The 22,242-nt window shown below is 41.8% G+C and overlaps 1 protein-coding gene across 1 annotated transcript in view; it reads right to left on the reverse strand.

Moving 5' to 3' along the window:
* Positions 1–12,815, reverse strand: part of ERICH5 (glutamate rich 5) — a 30,044-nt gene extending 17,229 nt beyond the window's left edge. Inside the window, exon 1 of the mRNA XM_073330489.2 lies at positions 12,578–12,815. Coding sequence (XP_073186590.2) covers positions 12,578–12,668 — 91 coding nt within the window. The 5' untranslated portion in view covers positions 12,669–12,815. The remainder of the gene's footprint in view (positions 1–12,577) is intronic.
* Positions 12,816–22,242: the final 9,427 nt, after the last annotated feature.

Here is a 22,242-nt window from a genome sequence, read left to right on the forward strand (position 1 = left end):
CTGGCTCCTTCATCTGTGATTGGATTACAGGATAAATAAAGCTATGGGTCTGCTAGCCAGATGAAGTTTAGGAGAAGAAAATAGAAAAAAATTGCTTTTATGCATCATATCTATGGGCATTTTATCATAAAGTTGAAAAAGTCACAGAATGAGCCATCAAATTAATACCAATCTACCAGGCCGATTTAATCATCACCTGATTAAATTTGCCAAGACATTGAATTTAACTATCTCACAAAAAGTATTATGATGAAAGAAGCCTTAGGGAGTTCATGGAGGAAATGCGTTAATATAGTAATTGCAAGATTATGACAAACTGCATTTTCTGGTGAAATGATTATTGCGGTGATGAGAGTTGTCAACGGAATTAAGCAATATTTTAAACATGTAGGGGAACGGCTGAAGAATGTAATAAATCTTGTTTTTAATCAGATTATTTGAGTCTGGTTGCTTTTGAGATAAATTCATTGTGGTATATCCTTGAAGGGAAAACAGTTCTCTGTGAGAGGCAGTCAGGGAGAAAACAGTACTTCTCCTGGGGCACTCAGGCGAGGCAGTCCCCTAAAAAGTGCCACCTGCATCCTGGCTGAAGTGAGTAGGAGTACAAGGAAAGACAACTGAGGTAGATGAGTGGCAGGAATAAAGGATCGAAAGTGACAACATATATGGAAAAAACCTGCTAAACACAGGGTATCCAAAGGATGCTCTCTCTCATTTGCATAGGAAACTATAATCCGAACCAACGCACTGGGCTACCAATAATGCAATTTTTCTTTATATATATTAAGTGGATCTTGGCAAGGTTCGTAGTCACAAAGTTAGATTGCAGGTTTTAGCTAAATGTATTGAAAGGGTTACTGAAGTGTTATCACCATTGATTACATTATGATTTTGTTATATTGCATGGGGTTTACTATTATGATTCACATAAGTTATTAATATTTCAAATGATTGAGAATATTATAAAATACATATTACTATACAGTTGGGCTTTAATAGAATAGCAAAAAGTTTTCTGCTTTATCTTCTCACTGGAAAAACTTCACAGTAATAAATAAAAATAATTTGTGAATTTAAAAAAGCGTGATTGTGAATTAAAAGAAAAACTGCAAATGTTTTAAACAGTATTGTATATTACAAAGAAATATATACACATAAAGCCACAACAGTTTCATGTTTTCATTCAAATGAGCATTGTCAAATATTGAGGTGCACAGTAGTTTGCAAAGTAATTCAAGGTATAGTGGGAAGGATGACATGAAATGAGGGGTTTTAGGTATCTGATTACAAAACTATAACAAGCCAAACTCAGTAAGAAGGCATGCACAGATTTCTTAAAGAGTTGTTTTTTTTCCCAGGAGAAGGGGTATTTTCTGGTCATGGCCCCTATTTTCAAAACAAATGCAACTAATGATTTTCCCATGCCTTTGTGTGTTCAACTTGAGTCAGCTTGAAGGGGTGTAGTTTTCAAGAAGGGCGTGATCACCACTTTCTGAAGATAAGGCCTTTTTAAAGGGGTCTCAAGTTGGACACCAAAGATGGAGGCATCCAAAATCACTAGTCTCTTTTCAAAATTTGGCTCTTCAGAGTCTGATCCTGCAAACATTAACACACGTGTTAACATGTTACTTATGGGAGTAAAATTACTGGCATGTGTGTTTACAGAATTGAACCCTTAGTTACATTACACTTCAACATAAAATTAGTTTTAACTTTCAAATAGGCAGAAGATTACATTAGGTTACAGAATAAAATCCTCACTAGAACTGTGTGCACTTGACATTTTACACTTACCAGGACACTGTCAGTTCCACATACTGCAGAACCAAAACATAGGTTTTATAATATCAAGGTTTTCAAAATTTAACATCAACAGAAATATTTCTAAATTTTAAATATTTCAATAGAAACAATTAAAAAATATTCCTAATACTTCCCTGCAAATATTGTAGCAACTTGGTGTTTTACTTGTACCACAAAGTGAAAATAAATGAAAATTAACTAGAAAAAAACATTACATGAAGTAATCTAGTCTCATTGTCAAAGCATAATATAGTGCAAAAGGTGAATAAGCAAATGAAGTGAAAAATACATTAGATTTATCTACCACCTTTCATCCAAGGATCTCAAAGCACTTTACAGACATTAATCCACATATTAATTAATAGAACTTAACCAGAACATGACCAGGAGGTAGCTAAGGACGCTCTACATCAGGGATTGGCAACCTTTGGCACGTGGGCCATCAGGGAAAGCCAGTGGTGGGCCTGGACGGTTTGCTTATCTGCATCGTCCACAGGTTCGGCCAATCGCAGCTCCCACTGGCCGCAGTTCGCCGTCCCCGGCCAATGTGGGCTGTGGGAAGCGGCAGCCAGGACCTCCCTCGGCCCACGCCACTTCCCGCAGCCAGGGACGGCAAAGCGTAGCCAGTGGGAGCTGTGATCGGCCGAACCTGCGGACGCTGTAGGTAAACAAACTGTCCCGGCCCGCCAGCGGCTTTCCCTGACAGGCCGCGTGCCAAAGGTTGCCAATCCCTGCTCTACATTTTACGAGTGGAGGAGCTGAGGCACAGAGAAGCTAAGTGGCTTTACCAAGATCACACAATGAGTAATGACAGGTTTCAGAGTAACAGCCGTGTTAGTCTGTATTTGCAAAAAGAAAAGTAGTACTTGTGGCACCTTAGAGACTAACCAACTTATTTGAGCATAAGCTTTCGTGAGCTACAGCTCATTTCATCGGATGCATACTGTGGAAAGTATAGAAGATCTTTTTATACACACAAAGCATAAAAAAATGGGTGTTTACCACTACAAAAGGTTTTCTCTCCCCCCACCCCACTCTCCTGCTGGTAATAGCTTATCTAAAGTGATCACATTCCTTACAATGTGTATGATAATCAAGGTGGGCCATTTCCAGCACAAATCCAGGATTTAACAAGAACGTCGGGGGGGGGGTAGGAAAAAACAAGGGGAAATAGACTTGAATAGAGACTGGGACTGGCTAAGTCATTATGCAAGGTAACCTAAGTTAATTATATCCAATTTGCAAATGAATTCCAATTCAACAGTCTCTCGCTGGAGCCTGGTTTTCAAGTTTTTTTGTTGTAATATCGCAACTTTCATGTCTGTAATCGCGTGACCAGAGAGATTGAAGTGTTCTCCAACTGGTTTATGAATGTTATAATTCTTGACATCTGATTTGTGTCCATTTATTCTTTTATGTAGAGACTGTCCAGTTTGACCAATGTACATGGCAGAGGGGCATTGCTGGCACATATCACATTGGTGGATGTGCAGGTGAACGAGCCTCTGATAGCATGGCTGATGTTATTAGGCCCTGTGATGGTGTCCCCTGAATAGATATGTGGGCACAGTTGGCAACGGGCTTTGTTGCAAGGATAGGTTCCTGGGTTAGTGGTTCTGTTGTGTGGTATGTGGTTGCTGGAGAGTATTTGCTTCAGGTTGTGGGGCTGTCTGTAGGCAAGGACTGGCCTGTCTCCCAAGATTTGTGAGAGTGTTGGGTCATCCTTCAGGATAGGTTGTAGATCTTTAATAATGTTGGAGAGCTGCCGAGCAGCCTCTTGTTCATATTCCGACCTATTCATGATGACAACAGCACCTCCTTTGTCAGCCTTTTAGATTATTTACAACACACACTTTGCTTCTCTACAAAAGAAAAAGTACACTAAACTTTCTAAACTACTACATGCCACAAGGGGCCATAGCAATGGTTCCCTCAACCCACCCAGCAATATTGTTAACATATCCAACTATACTCTTAGGACAGCTGCTTCTGCTGGGCTATCTCGAGGCCTCTCCTTCTGCCCCTCCACCCCCACGAACATAATACAATTCTGCGGTGACCTAGAATCCTATTTTCGACGTCTCCGACTCAAGGAATATTTCCAACACACCTCTGAACAACATACTAACCCACAGAGATCTTCCTACCAACACTACAAAAAGAAGGATTCTAGGTGGACTCCTCCTGAAGGTCGAGACAGCAGACTGGACTTCTACAAAGAGTGCTTCCGCTGACGTGCACGGGCTGAAATTGTGGAAAAGCAGCATCACTTGCCCCACAACCTCAGCCGTGCAGAACACAATGCCACCCACAGCCTCAGAAACAACTCTGACATCATAATCAAAAAGGCTGACAAAGGAGGTGCTGTTGTCATCATGAATAGGTCGGAATATGAACAAGAGGCTGCTCGGCAGCTCTCCAACACCACTTTCTACAAGCCATTACCCTCTGATCCCACTGAGAGTTACCAAAAGAAACTACAGCATTTGCTCAAGAAACTCCCTGAAAAAGCACAAGATCAAATCCGCACAGACACACCCCTGGAACCCAGACGTGGGATATTCTACCTACTACCCAAGATCCATAAACCTGGAAATCCTGGGCGCCCTGTCATCTCAGGCATTGGCACCCTGATAGCAGGATTGTCTGGCTATTTAGACTCCCTCCTCAGGCTCTACGCTACCAGCACTCCCAGCTACCTTCGAGACACCACTGACTTCCTGAGGAAACTACAATCCATCGGTGATCTTCCTGATAACACCATCCTGGCCACTATGGATGTAGAAGCCCTCTACACCAACATTCCACACAAAGATGGACTACAAACTGTCAAGAACACTATCCCCGATAATGTCACGGCTAACCTGGTGGCTGAACTTTGTGACTTTGTCCTTACCCATAACTATTTTACATTTGGGGACAATGTATACCTTCAAATCAGCGGCACTGCTATGGGTACCCGCATGGCCCAACAGTATGCCAACCTTTTATGGCTGACTTAGAACAACACTTCCTCAGCTCTCGTCCCCTAATGCCCCTACTCTGCTTGCACTATATTGATGACATCTTCATCATCTGGACCCATGGAAAAGAAGCCCTTGAGGAATTCCACCATGATTTCAACAATTTCCATCCTACCATCAACCTCAGCCTGGTCCAGTCCACACAAGAGATCCACTTCCTGGACACTACAGTGCTAATAAACGATGGTCACATAAACACCACCCTATACCGGAAACCTACTGACCCCTATTCCTACCTACATGCCTCCAGCTTTCACCCTGACCACACCATACGATCCATTGTCTACAGCCAAGCTCTGCGATACAACCGCATTTGCTCCAACCCCTCAGACAGAGACAAACACCTACAAGATCTCTATCAAGCATTCTTACAACTACAATACCCACCTGCGGAAGTGAAGAAACAGATGGATAGAGCCAGAAGAGTTCCCAGAAGTCACCTACTACAGGACAGGCCTAACAAAGAAAATAACAGAACGCCACTAGCCGTCACCTTCAGCCCCCAATGCATTATTAAGGATCTACAACCTATCCTGAAGGATGACCCAACACTCTCACAAATCTTGGGAGACAGGCCAGTCCTTGCCTACAGACAGCCCCACAACCTGAAGCAAATACTCTCCAGCAACCACATACCACACAACAGAACCACTAACCCAGGAACCTATCCTTGCAACAAAGCCCGTTGCCAACTGTGCCCACATATCTATTCAGGGGACACCATCACAGGGCCTAATAACATCAGCCACGCTATCAGAGGCTCGTTCACCTGCACATCCACCAATGTGATATGTGCCAGCAATGCCCCTCTGCCATGTACATTGGTCAAACTGGACAGTCTCTACGTAAAAGAATAAATGGACACAAATCAGACGTCAAGAATTATAACATTCATAAACCAGTTGGAGAACACTTCAATCTCTCTGGTCACGCGATTACAGACATGAAAGTTGCGATATTACAACAAAAAAAACTTCAACAGTCTCTCGCTGGAGCCTGGTTTTGAATTGGAATTCATTTGCAAATTGGATATAAATTAACTTAGGCTTGAATAGAGACTGGGAGTGGCTAAGTCATTATGCAAGGTAACCTATTTCCCCTTGTTTTTTCCTACCGCCCTCCCACCCGACGTTCTTGTTAAATCCTGGATTTGTGCTGGAAATGGCCCACCTTGATTATCATACACATTGTAAGGAGAGTGATCACTTTAGATAAGCTATTACCAGCAGGAGAGTGGGGTGGGGGGAGAGAAAACCTTTTGTAGTGGTAAACACCCATTTTTTCATGCTTTGTGTGTATAAAAAGATCTTCTATACTTTCCACAGTATGCATCCGATGAAGTGAGCTGTAGCCCATGAAAGCTTATGCTCAAATAAATTGGTTAGTCTCTAAGGTGCCACAAGTACTCCTTTTCTTTTTACAATGAGTAAGTGACTGCACAAGGAAAAAGATTCAATCCTCAGCTCCAAGTCCTCTGCTCCAACCACTAACCCTTGCTTCCTTCTAGTGGCAAGATAAACACAGATCCTTTGCACACAAGGATGCAAAGCCTGTGCTGTAGGAGCCAACACAATTGCCTTCTGCTTGAACAACAGACCCTGTGCTAGTCTACAGCCCTTTACTCACATTCCAGTTTGTACCTGTTTCCTCTTTTCATATCTAACTGATGACAGGTTTTATATAATGTCCTACGCAAGTGTGGATTTTAAATTAGTATTATGCCATTAAAGTCCATCTTGCTGGGAATTCAGAGGGCATTCCCCTGCTTTCATTCAAAATAGGGTGGACTCTCTAAAATGGAAGAAGTAGGGCCCCAAACATCAGCTTAATATATTAATTCCTTAGAAATATGAATATTTTGTGGCAATCAACACTTAAGATTCCTTATAGTGATAATATATTAAACCTTTGAAAATATTTATTTTCATTGTTGGAAGAAGATAAAGTTGGAGCTAGAAATGGTAAAAATATTTTGAGTTTAGATAGGCAATTCCCACAAACTTCATACCTCTGTAATAGAGCCATCTGCCGGCAGTTGTATGTTTGTGTTCATTTAGATACTTATTTCAAATACAGTGAAATAGCCACAAACTTTTGCAATTACATTTCAGTTGAATGAAATAAGTTTTTCCATAAACAAATTAACAGAAATCTTTTTGTAAATGTCTTTTTTCCTATTAAACTAATTCAGGAAGTAAATAACTTGCATCCTGATTGGTTGGTAAGAATTCCAACCCTGAGTAAGTATTTCAGCATATTTACACAAGTCCGAACTTACTAGCACCATAACATTAGTTTAAGAAGTTAATATGCCTTATAATATATGGTAACAAAACAACAACAACCATCTAAATTGAATGACTGAAATATCTCAGATTCAGTAATTTCAGTCTCCACTTTTCTGCTCAGAAACAGGAATTTCTTCTATAGAAGCACTAGTATCAAGCCAGCTGCAGAATGAAACTGACAAGGAATTTGGCTTTAGCATATTGAGGAAGTAGGCCAAAACAGCAGGAACAATATAAAATTATTTCATCAAAATTTTCAGGAGGCTCCATTGTACAAAAGTGTGCCAAGTCTCCATTATTCCACCTAGCAATCTCAGTAGTACTATTCCCTTACAAACCTGCTATTAACACTGTACAACAAAACAAATGTTCTAAAATACAACAGCAAAGAATTAACACACATAGAAAACCTTTATTCTACAGCTAGTATTCCTCCAGTCAGGGGAATAACTGTATGTCAAGTCCTTATAACAGCACCATGACAAGACCTACTAACACATAGTTAAAGAATGCAGGTAAGGATATCAGTAAAATTAAGTGCAAACAAGCAAGTTTTTAAATTAACTATGTGCATATTTTATCCAACCCTATTAGTGTTAGATTATGGCACTTATGCCAGAGGAGACTTATGTAGGGTTGACCTGGAGTCACAAGGCCCCACGAGAAGGACCGGGAAAATTATACTCTCAGGCAGGCACAATTTCTCCCAAACCTATTTCATGGGCATAAGAGAATGTTCATATCTCCTCCACCCATTAGGATGGATGGCTTGGTGATGGTGGTGGGGAAATAGTTCTTTGGCCTGATGGCTCCATTCTCTCTCCTGGCTGATGGCCCCATTTCCTGATTATATCTACCAGAGAGAGCATGGCTGTCTACCACAGCACTCATGTGACCACCATGAAGAGATTCTTCCATTCTTAAGGTACATGCAGGGGTTCTGCAGCACAGAAACCAACTGGGCTCACAGTTGCATTTGAGTTCCATACTGCACGTGTGCCAAGGCCAGGATTTAGCACAACTGATTTTAAAATGTCTTTGAAATAACTTCTAAAATGAAATTATTAAAATTTTGAGAGCTAAGTTTATGGAGATGCAATGTGTTAAATCTAGGAATATTTGTTAAAGCACTAAGAAAAGGAGGACTTTTGGCACCTTAGAGACTAACCAATTTATTTGAGCATAAGCTAAAGCACTGGCACTAGATACAAAGAAATGAACCAATTCTGAAAACCCTTACTCATGGGAGTAGCCCTTGCTCATGTATGTAGTTCCAATGACCGCAAATGGAAGTACTCAGAATAGCAGATAGCTAATGTGAGTATAGGTGGCAGGATCTGGCCCAGAAAACTAAATAATTTCAAATATGATATCAGAATAACCTCAAAGCTTCAAAAATTATTTGTTTTGAAAGAAAGCTTACATTTAAAATCTTAGAGAAATATTAGAAAATTAAGGATCAGATTCCGGGGTGCAGCTGAACTACAGAGAATGCAGATCAGGGGCATACCTGCTCAGGGCTGCTCTAACTTAACCTGGCTGTAGGCTAAATACTTGCTCCAACAAGTTGAAACTACAACAAGGGATTGGTGTCACACAAGATCTGTGCCACTGGATGATCACCTGCATAGTAGGCTGATCTTCCCCAATTCAGATTCCACCAGCAGTGAAATTCCAAAGGGCAGTACCATACTTGAGAGCCTTGTCCTAACACCTATAGGGTTAGCATTCAGGTTCTTTAAAAATGACAATTTTTAAAATGACATTGGGACAAATAATACAGTGAAAAGATAAAGTAAGATTTGTATATTTTCTTTGCAGGTAGTGGGAAGGATAGTCTTAAGCAAGCTGAGGAGCCGATCCTACAAAACATTATTCATGTGGCTATTCCATATTCACACAATTAGTTCCTTAGGGCCTGATCCAGCTCAAATAAAGTCAGTGGGTTGCCATTGACTTAAATGGGATAGGAATGGCCCATCGATTTCATAAGGATAAGGATTGCAGGATCAAGTCCTAATATCAGACTATGTCCTGAAATTTATTTTTATGCCTAACTACCACTGGCTTCAAAAGACGTTGTACAAAAGGACTGATAGGATGACTTGTCTCTAACCTGGAAACAAATTAATTAAGAAAGAAAACTCATACCTTATTATCACAGACAAATCATATTTGAAAAACTGCATTCAACTGAAGGCAATGATAGGTGACCCAGGTACATCCGTGGGCAGAATTAGGCTCAAAATCAGGTAAAAATTATTACTCAGAGTAAGTATTTTACTCGGTAATTCCCTTAAATACATGTAATGAAGCATATATTTCAAGATGCAAAAACTACCTCTATATTAGCTAATTCTAAAACTCTGAATACTGTTATAGTCATTCACAATTTTATTGATTCTCTACTTTAGAATCAGAAGAAAACACAAGGAAAAAGTATGAATATTTGTATATACTAAAATATACACATTATCTGTTCAACAAATAAAAAATATCAACAGTTTGTCTGTTCATGGTGAGATTTTAAAAAACACCAAGCCACTTAGGATCAAAAGGCCCATTGAAAGTCAGAAAAATACTCCTCATGAAATCAGTGGCCCATTTAAGTCAATGGCAAAACTCTCACTGATTTCATTCAAGAAGGATAAGGCCCAAAAGAATTGTGTAAGCACAGCATATCTGCATGAATGAGATTTTGTAGGCTTGGGTCCTTAACTTGCTTAAGGATATCCTTCCCACTACGTGCATAGGAAATAGAATAATTTCTTACTTCCACCTTTTCACTGTAATATTGGATTATTTGTTCTAGTGGACGCTTGTCATTTTTAAAGAACCTGAATGTTAAACCTGCAGATGTTAGTGACCAGATTCTGCACTACAGTATAGCCATTGGAATTGTACTGTCAGTGAAATCTGACTCAGTGTGGATCAGCCCAGGACATGGGTGATTCTTCAGTGGGGTTTAGCTGGTGGAGGGGCTTCTTAGATAATACCACAGTCAAGGGGATTTGTACCTCTTAGACACTTTTGAAAATCCAGTAACATTTATGCCTGATCCTGCAACCAGCACTCAATCAAAGTTTAAAGTTCTAGTGACATGAGCAGACTGCAGAATTGGGCTCAGATTTTGATGCAACTCCGCTCTCTTTTTGCCTGTGATTTCAGCGGGAGTACCAGGCCTGTTTTTATAAGACAAACTATTGTCAGACAACATTTATGAAAAAGCAAAACATAAGGTAGCATAAATATAAAATATCTGAATGACAAACATAATGATAGGCATTAAGATCAGTGACACTAAGCTGTTATAAAAGTAGTTTTTATAATGAGACAATCATTTCATCATCGAAGGCAATAACTGGTTGTGTTTTATCTAAAGTAATAAATATTCGTCATCTTTCAGAGTTGAGATATACAAACTGCTTGTGACAGTTTTGTTTTTTTCCCCAAAGTTGCTTACAAAATTCTAGGGCCAGTCTTAGTTGATGTGGAAGATGGCTGAAGCTGAAATTTAATTTAAAAAGCTTATCCGTTACATAAACCACACTAACCACCCAATAATAGACAAAGAATTGTGTCTAGACTTGAAGGAGGTCAGGAAATTCTGCCATGGGAATGTATCCCCAGCTTTTCTATGTTATGGAATAACTGCTGATGTGTTGGTTTACCAGCTGCTACAAAGTAACTTTACTATTGCTTTTCACAAACTTGCAGGTAAGATTAGGTTGGGTTTTGGTTTTGGGGGTTTGTTTTTTTGTTTTATTTTGTGTTAATTCTCTAATGGAATCTGTTAAGATTTTATCTAATGACTCTTTTGGAGTCTTAAAATTTCTACCTAGAAATAGAAAAATGTCTATTTAAAAAAAAAGTTAATGGTTTTAGGCTAAGACTTTGGTTACTAAGTTCCAGCACTTTTTATAATCAGTTTATAAATCTGTGAAAAAAAGAACACAAAAACAGAAATTATGCTGACAAATTTCTAGGGTGGCCAGTGCCTGTCTGAATGATTATTATAGGTGCGTCCTTCACAGTTAACTCTGGGAATGCAGGACGAGTAGTATAATCATTTGATACTAATATGCTTTCTAGTTTAAAAAGAGATATTCTTCATTCAAGTGCTGGATTTACTTTTTAACTTGAAAGTAGGTTCGCTTAGACCACTGGTTCCCAAACTGGAGTTTGCAAAATGTTACAGGGGGTTCTTGGGAAAAAATTCCCTAATGGCGGACAAAGCTGTCCCTAGAGACCCTAGGTAGCAAGGGGCCAGTGGCCCGGAGCCCCTAGACTTCCAAGAGCTAAGCAGATAAAAGCAAGCATATCTATCACACTGAGGAGCTTTAAACTTCAAGATTCCTTATAAGAAATGGAAAGGGAGGTGCATATTTTTTGCTGTTTTAAAAATTAAAGAGGCAACTAGTATTGTTTTTAAAATTATTATGAAGAACAAGTTTAAGCTTTGTTGTAACGTGTTGTTTGCCTGGACTACTCAAGACCTGAATGCTTGTGTAAGAGGAACTCTTTGAGTTGGCTTCTTAAATATCTTCATGCTGTTACACATCTGATACTACTTGATGAAACATACGAGTCTTGTCTTATAACAGGCTTATTCAAAGTGACACAATCTATGAAAGTGAGATCTTGGAAGAGTGTTTTCATTTTCATAATGTAATAAAAATACTGTAATGATAAATAATAATGTCTAATAAATAGGGTGTAATAAGCAAGTCATAAAAACAAATTTTATATTTCCAAGATCACTGCTTTTATAATTTATACTCAGGTAAAGGAGAAAATCCCGGGAAATATTCATTTTTAGGAGAGGGTTTGCGAGACTTGACATTTTAGTGAAAGGGGTTCACAGGTTGTGAAAATTTGGGAACCACTGGCTTAGACTGATGTGTTCCTGCAATTCCCCCTTCCTTGTTTGTTGTCATCCTTTGACATGTTATGACTTATTTGGACCACAGTCTTAAAACACTTGTGTACATGACTTTATTCCCCTGAAGAGTCCCATCGAACTCAGCACAGCTTCTTGAGTAAAAGAATTCACATGCACATTTACAGGACCGGGCTACCTAAACTGCTCTGCTGGGCACCGACCATCAGCTTTTGACCGGTTCTGTAAATCACTAAGCACATCTTCGGCTGCATAAACAGCATTTATTTCTGGATAACTAAGCAAAATGGCAGAATTCCCTCAGCTAGAGATGACACCTGAATCCACCTTTGTAAAGTGCTTGGGGGGGAGGGAGGGCTGGGATAGAGCAGCTAGCGAAGGACACGGTTTAATAAAATCACAACAGCGATCAAGAACAACAAATAACACCGGCTCCGAGAGAAGCTGACCCCCTTTAGGAGACGGGCAGCAGCGCAGGCCCTTGCAGGATGTCCGGGCTGCCCCTAGCCCGGCTTTGGGGGCCACAGGAAGAGAAGAGCCCCGCTTGGCCGACCCGTGCTCACCACATTTCTGCAGCCCGTTGGTGTCGCTGGGTTTTGCAGCCGGCCGGTTGCTGTCCTCGGTCTGGGTCTGGGTGCTGCTAGAACAGCCCATCGCGCCTCGTGCCCAGCGCCTGGCGAGGCCGCCAGAGGAACCCCGGCTCCGAGCCTGCCGCGTGCCTCCCTCCGCGCAGCCCGCGTGTTTACAGCTCGCGCTGCGTTGCCATACGAACCGCGCCACCAGCCGCCGCTCCGTTTTCCCAGCGCCAGGGCTCGCGGCGGTGCAGAGCGCAGGCGCACGCCGCCCAGGGGTGTGGCTTGGAAATAGGAGGTGGGTCGAAAGAGACACGAGTGTTCCCGCCTTTTGTCAGCTCTGTGCAGCCCCCCCCTCCCCCCGCGCTGCTGCTGCTGCATCCCTGGCTTGAGGCGGTTTCCGTCCAGATTTACAGTCTGGTTCAATGGCTCTCAGCGCCCCCCACTCTACAGATTCTTCCAGGACCAGCTCTGCTGCTGAACTGTCCAGTGAGGCAGCAGAGAACAAGCGCATCTCGGACAGCAACAGGGAGGCAGGAGCTGGCAGCCCCAGGAAAGCAAAGCCCGTCTGGGAAGCCGCTGCCCCACCCCCGCCCTAGGGCGCCCACAATGGTTTCAGCGTTAATAGCAACAGATCCAAGAGCTAGAGCCACAGTCTGGAAAGCCAGCCCCACCAACACTGGCCTAGAGCAGGAGGGAAACTACGAGGAAGGGGGGGACCCCTTCTAGTTTCATTATCGGAGTGGTGGTGTTGGGAACACTGGGGCATGGCCACTAGGTAACTCGAGGGGATGGAAGACCACGAGTGTCGATGAAGCCCCCTCGCACTAGGCCCCGGTGTCCTTGCCCCCCCCCCCCCCCGCCTGGAGGCACTCGCAGCAGCTCTGCGTGCTAGGCCCAAGTGTCCTTGGTCCCCCCCCCACCACCCGCCTGGAGGCACACACAGCAGTTATGCTGAGAATCTGCAACAGTATGTTGCAGAGTCAGACTGCCTGAAACTAAGCAAGGCCAAACAGGGGAGATATGGAAGAACAATGCTGAATAAAGCAGCTTTATGTATAGTTTAACAAATGATACAGAGAATCAGGGAACTAGCTGGGAACTGGATTGGCTGGCTATATGGATACTTGGAGCAGCTTGCTATTGGATAAGTATGCTGGGGAAAAGGATGTATAAAAGCCTGTGTAACTTCCTGCTCTGTTGTACAGGATTTGAGATTCAAATCTCCCTGTACCTTTTTGAAGCTTCAAATAAACTTTTCTGCTTCTCCACCCCGTTGTGATTATTGGGTGTAGCACACCGGGTAACGAACCAACTCAAGCTGTTGTTCAGCCTCTCGGCACTGGGTGCCGGCAACAGTGGGAAATGCGGAAAGTCAAACTTGCCCAGAGCGAGAATGTGAAGAGTAAAGGTTTTTTAAGTGTTTCAGGTTTAATGATCTGATAAGGCCTCTAAGCATCGTTTAAATACAAATAAAATGATGCACAAAACTTAATTCATTTGGCTTTTGCAAATTTTTCTTTAAAATTTTTGTCAAAAATGTACCAACAGTAAGATGAAAACGTGTGAAATCTTGATTTAAGACAATTTATTCAAGTCTTTTCACTTGCCTTGTACAGTTTTCATTATACTACATGTGTATATATTTTACAATGTACCCGAAGAAGGCTGAGCCTGCAAGCCCTCCATTCACAGCAGTAGTCTTTACTAACCCAAATACTCCTATTCAAATCCCTTTTTGAAGGACTTTGTATGTAGTCTCATACAAAGTGCATCCCAAATCACTTTACTTTTAAATTTACATATAATCATTAACAGATGGTCAGGGAGACAAGATGTGCTTTACAATGAGGTGGAAAAGAGCTGCAGAGTAGATTAACTAGACAAACAGAAATTTTGTTCCAGTTGGTTGGAGCTACAGATTACCATAGGGATGAGTGCCATACTCTAGGAGGTTTCAGAGTAGCAGCCGTGTTAGTCTGTATTCGCAAAAAGAAAAGGAGTACTTGTGGCACCTTAGAGACTAACCAATTTATTTGAGCATAAGCTTTCTTGAGCTACAGCTCACTTCATCGGATACATACTGTGGAAAGGTTTTCTCAACTCTCCCCCCACACACACACACACAAACCCACTCTCCTGCTGGTAGTGGGTTTGTGTGGGGGGGGTGTGTGAGAAAACCTGGATTTGTGCTGGAAATGGCCCAACTTGATTATCATACACATTGTAAGGAGAGTGATCACTTTAGATAAGCTATTACCAGCAGGAGAGTGGGGTGGGAGGAGGTATTTTTTCATGCTTTGTGTGTATATAAAAAGATCTTCTACACTTTCCACAGTATGCATCCGATGAAGTGAGCTGTAGCTCACAAAAGCTTATGCTCAAATAAATTGGTTAGTCTCTAAGGTGCCACAAGTACTCCTTTTCTTTTTGTAACAATACAGACACACACAAAAATTCCCCCAGGAGTAGAGAGTTAAAGAAATCCCTACGACAACCCAGTTCCTTCTTATCTGCCCCTTCCCCCCAGATCCCAGCTGGAGAGCCAGACACTCACACCCTTTACCCCCCAGAGTGCAGCCATGGGGCCCCCCCAGCCAGAAACTCCCCCGTCTTGTCCCAGACCCCAGCTGTGGGCCCCCCAGTCCTGACACTCAAGCCCTTTACCCACCAGAGGACAGCTGCGCCCTCCCCAGCCCAGACACACACACCCTGTAACCCCCAGAGACAGCTGGGGGGCCCCCCAGCCCAGACACACCCACTACCGCTCAGAGGACAGCTGCAAACCCCCAGCCTAGACACTCACAGACCCTACCCTCCTAGAGCCCAGGGATACAGAGGGAGAAACAAACTGATGCTGGGCCCAGGGCTTACATGGAGTTTCCTGTGCGCCACTGCTGCCTCCTTCCTCCGGGGCGTGCTGGGAATTGTAGCTGCTGGAAACCCTCCAGTTCCCTTCCCCTCCCCAGCCTTGTCTTCTGTTTGCAACCTGGGTTCTGCCGGGTCTAGCAGCCCCTGGTGGTGGCCAACAGCCTTGCAGCCCATTTCTGGGGTGGGTGTGGGGGGAAATTCTGCAAAAATTCTGCATTGCGCAGTGGCACAGAATTCCCCCAGGAGTAACATAATAACTTACACTGACGAACAGAGGAGTAGGCTCTTGAACCAAGAGTGGCAAAATTGTATGACAGAATACTGAGGAGGCAGCCATAGTTAGGGGAGAGGACAAGAGGCAAAATTACACAAGAGGACAAGGTCCAGAGTCAATGGAGGGCTTCTCACCCTTTTTCTCACATCTTCTTTGTGAAGTAGGGAAGCACGATTCCCTTGATGCTGAGGCTGCCAGAACAGCACTAGGAGTGCTTAGGGGAACTCATGTTTGAGTGGTCATCGCTACACTCTTTGAGTGAATGCAGCAAAAGCTCCCCTCTCATCCAGGCTATATGGAGTTTCTTCTACAACACCGTTCATTGTGATACCCAAGTGCCCTGCCGTGACAGCTCAGAGGAAAGGGGGTTGGAGAGTAGGGCTCCACATTTGCCCTATCCAGCCCGTTCCATTTGCACAGGCTAGAGGTCCTTTTGTTCCAGGTTCACAAAAATTAAGACTATGGCTGCCCCAGGTGTGGACATGCAAAGGGAAAAAGTTGCATACACCCTCTTCACCCTTACTAGAATTTGGGCCTAAATCTATAAACACAAGTGTTAAATACTGCTCACATTTATGTGTGTATGCAACCTCATTGATGTAAAAGGAAGGTGATTTGGCCTAGAGACTATATTTAAGGCAGGATTTTTCCTTCCAATGTGAAATATGTATTGCCATATGTCTAGGATCTATAATGACAACTGGATTATCATGTGTCTTGAATATATGAGATGTAAAGTAACACATCAACCTAAACATTTTTACTTCCTCCTGTTCTGTAGCTCATATTCATTTTTACATCTTTTTTTAAATGATACACATACTTACAGTAAAAAGAAAAGGAGTACTTGTGGCACCTTAGAGACTAACCAATTTATTTGAGCATGAGCTTTCGTGAGCTACAGCTCACTTCATCAGTAGCTCACGAAAGCTCATGCTCAAATAAATTGGTTAGTCTCTAAGGTGCCACAAGTACTCCTTTTCTTTTTGCGAATACAGACTAACACGGCTGTTCCTCTGAAACCTATACTTACAGTAGATATCTTTGTGACTGTTTCCTAAGCCTGTTAATATTAGGTAGTGGGCAATGTAATGCTAGTAATTCTTTAAGAAGCAATATTGATGTTTGCAGTACATTGTTGTGTAGACATGAAGTATCCAAGGAATTAACTAAAGCACAGGAGCTTGTGCAAACAATTGTTTTACAAAGGGGGGGGGGGAACACTTCATTTTATCCCAAAGTGTAAGTCAGGAAATGAAAACAATGACAGAGAAAGGGGAAAAGGATGGGGAGAGCCAGGAGGTGTCAAACAGGAAGCATGAGCAATTGAAAAGGCAGTTTAGGCCGTAGACCCAGCAGGGGAGACCGAACACACCTAACTTAAAAGGAGAAATAAACTCAAAAATAAAAATGAAGATAAGGGGTTCAGAGAGAAGGGGAGGAGAGAAAGGACAACTGAGGAAAAGCATGTGTTGTTTGGAGTTAAAAATTGATAATGAACAATTAGTGCCTTCTGGAAAAATTTAAATCATTCCATTTAGTAAAATGCCATCTGACAAAGTAAAATACATGGTCTGGAGTTTTCATAGCCATTATTTCTAAAGGCTTTACATGGAAACAGATCTTTGCTTCCTTAGACTCCTATCCTGCCAGTATCTGATGATAGAGCAGATTCTTGTGGGGCAACTGGCAGAACTGGGGCCAAAGAGTTCACTGGCTCCAACTGATGCTTTCTTACTTGAGGTCACAATCTGCTGGTTGTGTCATTAATTACATTCACAGAAAAAAACAAATACAGGATTAGGACTTCAAAGGGGCAATAAGCAGCATGAACAGAATTCTTAAGAAGCAAAGACTGATAGTTTATGTGTACTTATGTCCCAATAATAAAGTAATTATATATAAAATATTACATAAGTGGAAGGGCTAGTCCATAAACTAATTTTTAAAGTTTTCCATAAGGTGTCAGCAATTTTTTAAGCTTCTTAGGCCAGAAACTACAGGACCTAACTTGTTTCACTCTTCCTGGAGCTCAGTAGCTAATTGTAATTTTGAACTTTTTAGGCAGTGAGCCTGCTGCAACTTGAGACTTCCTACATTTTGATCTCCTATCCAAGTGTTGTCCCACACTCCCAGGACTCACTAGTCTTTCAAATAAGTCTATGGAAGTAGAGTGATCTTTTCCTCAAGCCACAACTCCTTTTCTTAGATCCTTAGGCTATTCTGTACAGAAAGAACAGGATTGCATAGGCTGGACAGCAAATTGTTTGAGAAAGTGCAGGCCAGATTCTCAATTGGAGTAAATTGGGTGTAGCGCCACTGACATTAATTGGGTGATGCTGATTTACATCATCTGAGGATCTGGCTCCATGAAATCCAACTTTTTTAGGTTGCCTGGGACAGCAAAACCTACAAGCATGGTTGACAGAACATGCTTCTTCATTGCCAAGGAAGGTATCTGAAGAGCTTTTCACTAAGACTAACTACAATTTTTAGAAACCTGTAGATGTACACATTTCCTGATAGAATTTGGCACTAGGAAAACGTAGATGTATTTTTTTGGTTGGAGAGCTTTTAACACCACTTCAAACTTGGCATTTATGTAGTACTCAATAAAGAAAAGCCTCCTCTCAAACCTGGAAATAACTGGTCAAGAAGTAAAGTTCTAAATACTTGAAAATAGTACATGTGCAATATGCTACTTTCCTTGCCACTTTAAGCCTAGCTGCATTTAGTGTGCATATATCCAAATATCCACAAATAGGTATTTAACTTCCTGATTTTCCCTGTATCCTGGCCCTTTCCCTCATCTTTTTTTTTTTAATCTTTGTAGTCATTGGATGGATGACAGACAAGAAATGTGAATGCTAATTCAGCAAATACGTACATTAGTAGGGTTCCAGACTCTAATGTTCTGAAACAATGAGATATATTTGTTTGCCTGACAATAAGGGGATAGCATAGTGCATGACGCGATGAAAATTGGATGAACATGTTTGCATTTGCTTTAAATCTGATCATTATCAGAAAACACAGCCTGTCACTTTTAATACTCTTAACAAGTGCAAAAGGAAAGTAATGAATGCAGGTGCCCACATGGAGTTCTTATGTAACTGTCTATTAATTCTGGTGGGGAAAATATTCAAAAACATTAACCTCATTCTTCTTGCGTATTTTTCCTTTATCAAAATAAGTCCAACAGCTTTTATAAGATGCTCTAAAAATCAGGCTGGTCACACTGGTAAAATAAAGATCATGGACCATATTTTTTAAAGAGCAGTTTCCATTTCTGAATGCAGAATCCTACCATTTGGGGCTAATTATAACTTCAGGCATAGCCCTGAGCAAGGAGTAGTGTATAAACGGAACAACCCCAGAAGTAGCCCTAGGAGATATTATGACTCAGAGATTCACCTCTGAATCACAATGCCTCCCTACTTCAACCTTGCGCCCTGGGTCCTATACCAGATGTAAAACACTATACCTTCTCCTCACACTGGTTCTGCCACCCTGACAAGAAAATCAGTAGGCACATAGCCCCATTTACTCTGTGTGCCTGGACCCAAAGTCTGAATAAATCATGGTAGAGTGGCATTTGAATGTTGGTGTTAAATCCCAGCAGTGGTTCCAAACAGGTTTTCCAAGTCCCATTTGCGAGTTCCTCCCTCAGCTCAAGGAGACTTGTGCACCACACAGTCTGCCAATCTACCTCCAGGTGAAAGCCAAGGTGGTAGTTACTATCTCCAATGCCCTGAATAGCCTGGCCCAATTTACCTGTGTGATCACCTCTTCCTCGCTGACCCATTGCTATTGGTCCAGTTTTCATGAGAACCCAGTTCACACAGAAATTTACAGAATGGTACATCTCTGATAACATATAGAACATATATAACATTTATATCAAGTATTTGACACTACAGGTTTACAGTGTTCAATGTAATTCTTTTCTTTCTTCACTAGAGGGAGTTCTTTTCCATTTTTATTATTTTCTCTCTCAGTTGACCATATGCTACCTGTGACAGCACATATAACCACTATTTCTATTGTGTATGCCTCACATTACTGTTGTGGAATTACGTCATTATTAGGGCTCCGTGTCTGTCACTGAGGTCATGGAAGTCACGGATTCCATGACTTTCTGCAATCTCCATTACTTCTGCAGCGGCCAGTGTGGCTGACCCCAAGGCCACCCAAGCTGCTTGTTCCAGGACCAGCTGCTCAGGTGGCCCCGGAGACAGCCACACCAGCCACTGCTTGGGCAGGCCCCCAGCAGCAGTCCCTGGGCAGCTGGCCGGAGCAGCCGTGGTCCACTAGCCCCTGAAAGCTGGTGCCACTGGCCCAGGGCACCCACCCCTGCGCTCCCCCGGCAAGATTTAGTCATCGCTATTTTTAGTATAAGTCATGGACAGGTCACAGGCCATGAATTTTTGTTTATTCCCCATGACCTGTCCATGACTTTTACTAAAAATACCCATGACTAAATCGTAGCCTTAGTCATTATTACTTTTTAGGAAATATATACAGAGTACCATCTTTACCGTGATTATCCTATATCACTTTATCATTATTAAAGTAGCATTTAGAAGCTCTGACCAAGATTCGGGGACCATTGTGCAAGATGCTGTACATAACCATTATAGAGAGGGAATAGTAAAAAAACAAACCCATTATTTAGAAGGTCTTAATAGAGAAGACAAACGAAAGATGGGAGAAAAGAAACATCATTCCCTTTTACAGATGGGGAGCTGAGGCACTGAGAGTAATACAAGTTTAGACACTCATCCAACTACAATGAACTTCTACTCTTAGATTTCTCAATAAAGTGACATCGCTGTTCAATAAAAGCCTGTGATATCACACATTTTATCCACAGAATCTTCCCCCTCCCCGCTCATCACCCTATCCCCTATTTTAACCCAAAAATATATTTCAATTTAAAAAAAAATAAAGGTTATCCTCCCAGTGCATGACTGCACCATACCTACATGAAACTCTTGATTAACATTTCATTAAGATTAGGTAGCAATCATGCAAACATATAGCACATATGATACAGATCCTTATTACAGTGTATTGCCTACTTTAGATATAAAAATAAAACATATATCCTATTGGTCAAGTAATATTAAATATTAAGACTCCCTTTGGACCCTCCAAATGCATCCCCCATCCCTGTTATAGGTAACTTAGAAATATGTTGACTCTGATATGGCGCCAAATTCAGCTCTTCCTTGACTGGGTTCAACTACCACTGACTTCATGGGGAATTGTGCCCATTTCCACAAACAAAGGCTAAATTTAGCCTCTCTTTTGCACTATAACAAATGAAACTATGATGAGAAAAAATATCAGATACAAAAATGTCAGAATGGGTGAGGAAACTGCTACATATGAATACATAATAAGACTGTAACTAAGGAACATTTATATAGAACTTTTATCTGAATGTATCCCAAAATGCTTCACAGATTGTAAAGATGAAATAGTTCTCCAGGATGATTTTGAGGCAGAGCAATGCTCCATTAAATATTCTAAAGTTTCTGGCTGTCTGACTCTTCTCACAGGGCTCCCCAACTACTGATTTGTTAATGTAGCAGCTCTGACTAGTGCTTTCCTTCCCCATATGATTAGTAAAAGTGCATCAACATTTTTAACCACAGGAAAGTAGAAAGGCCTCCAGGTCATCCCTATCTTGATTGAGATCTGGATCAAATTCACTTTTTTCTCGTGGAACATTTTCTTTCCCCCTCCCTGTAGTACTCATTTCCCACTGCTTAATTCTGAGGATGCTTCAGTGCTAGTGCCTATCTACTGTTTGCCACTGGACCCACAGAATCATAGAAACGTAGGGGTGGAATGGACCTTGACAAGTCATCAAATCCAGCCTCTGGCGCTGTGGCAGGACTCAGTAAACCTAGACCATCCCTGACAGGTGGTGTCCAACTTGTTTTTAAAAGCTTCCAATGATCAGGACTCCACGACCCCCTTAAAAGCCTATTCCAGAGCTTAACTACCCCTAAAGGTTAGATATTAAGAAAGGCTTTCTAACTAAAAAGAAAAGGAGTACTTGTGGCACCTTAGAGACTAACCAATTTATTTGAGCATGAGCTTTCGTGTGCTACAGCTCACTTCATCGGATGCATACTGTGGAAACTGCAGAGGACGTTATATACACAGAGACCATGAAACAATACCTCCTCCCACCCCACTCTCCTGCTGGTAATAGCTTATGTAAAGTGATCACTCTCCTTACAATGTGTATGATAATCAAGTTGGGCCATTTCCAGCACAAATCCAGGTTTTCTCACCCTTTGCCCCCCCCCCCCCCAACTCACTCTCCTGCTGGTAATAGCTTATCCAAAGTGACCACTCTCCTTACAATGTGTATGAAAATCAAGGTGGGCCATTTCCAGCACAAATCCAGGTTTTCTCACCCCCCAACACACACACAAACTCATTCTCCTGCTGGTAATAGTTCATCCAAAGTGACCACTCTCCCTACAATGTGCAT

Source organism: Lepidochelys kempii, chromosome 2 (genome assembly GCF_965140285.1).
Source record: "Lepidochelys kempii isolate rLepKem1 chromosome 2, rLepKem1.hap1, whole genome shotgun sequence".
In the NCBI taxonomy this organism is placed as follows: domain Eukaryota; kingdom Metazoa; phylum Chordata; order Testudines; family Cheloniidae; genus Lepidochelys; species Lepidochelys kempii.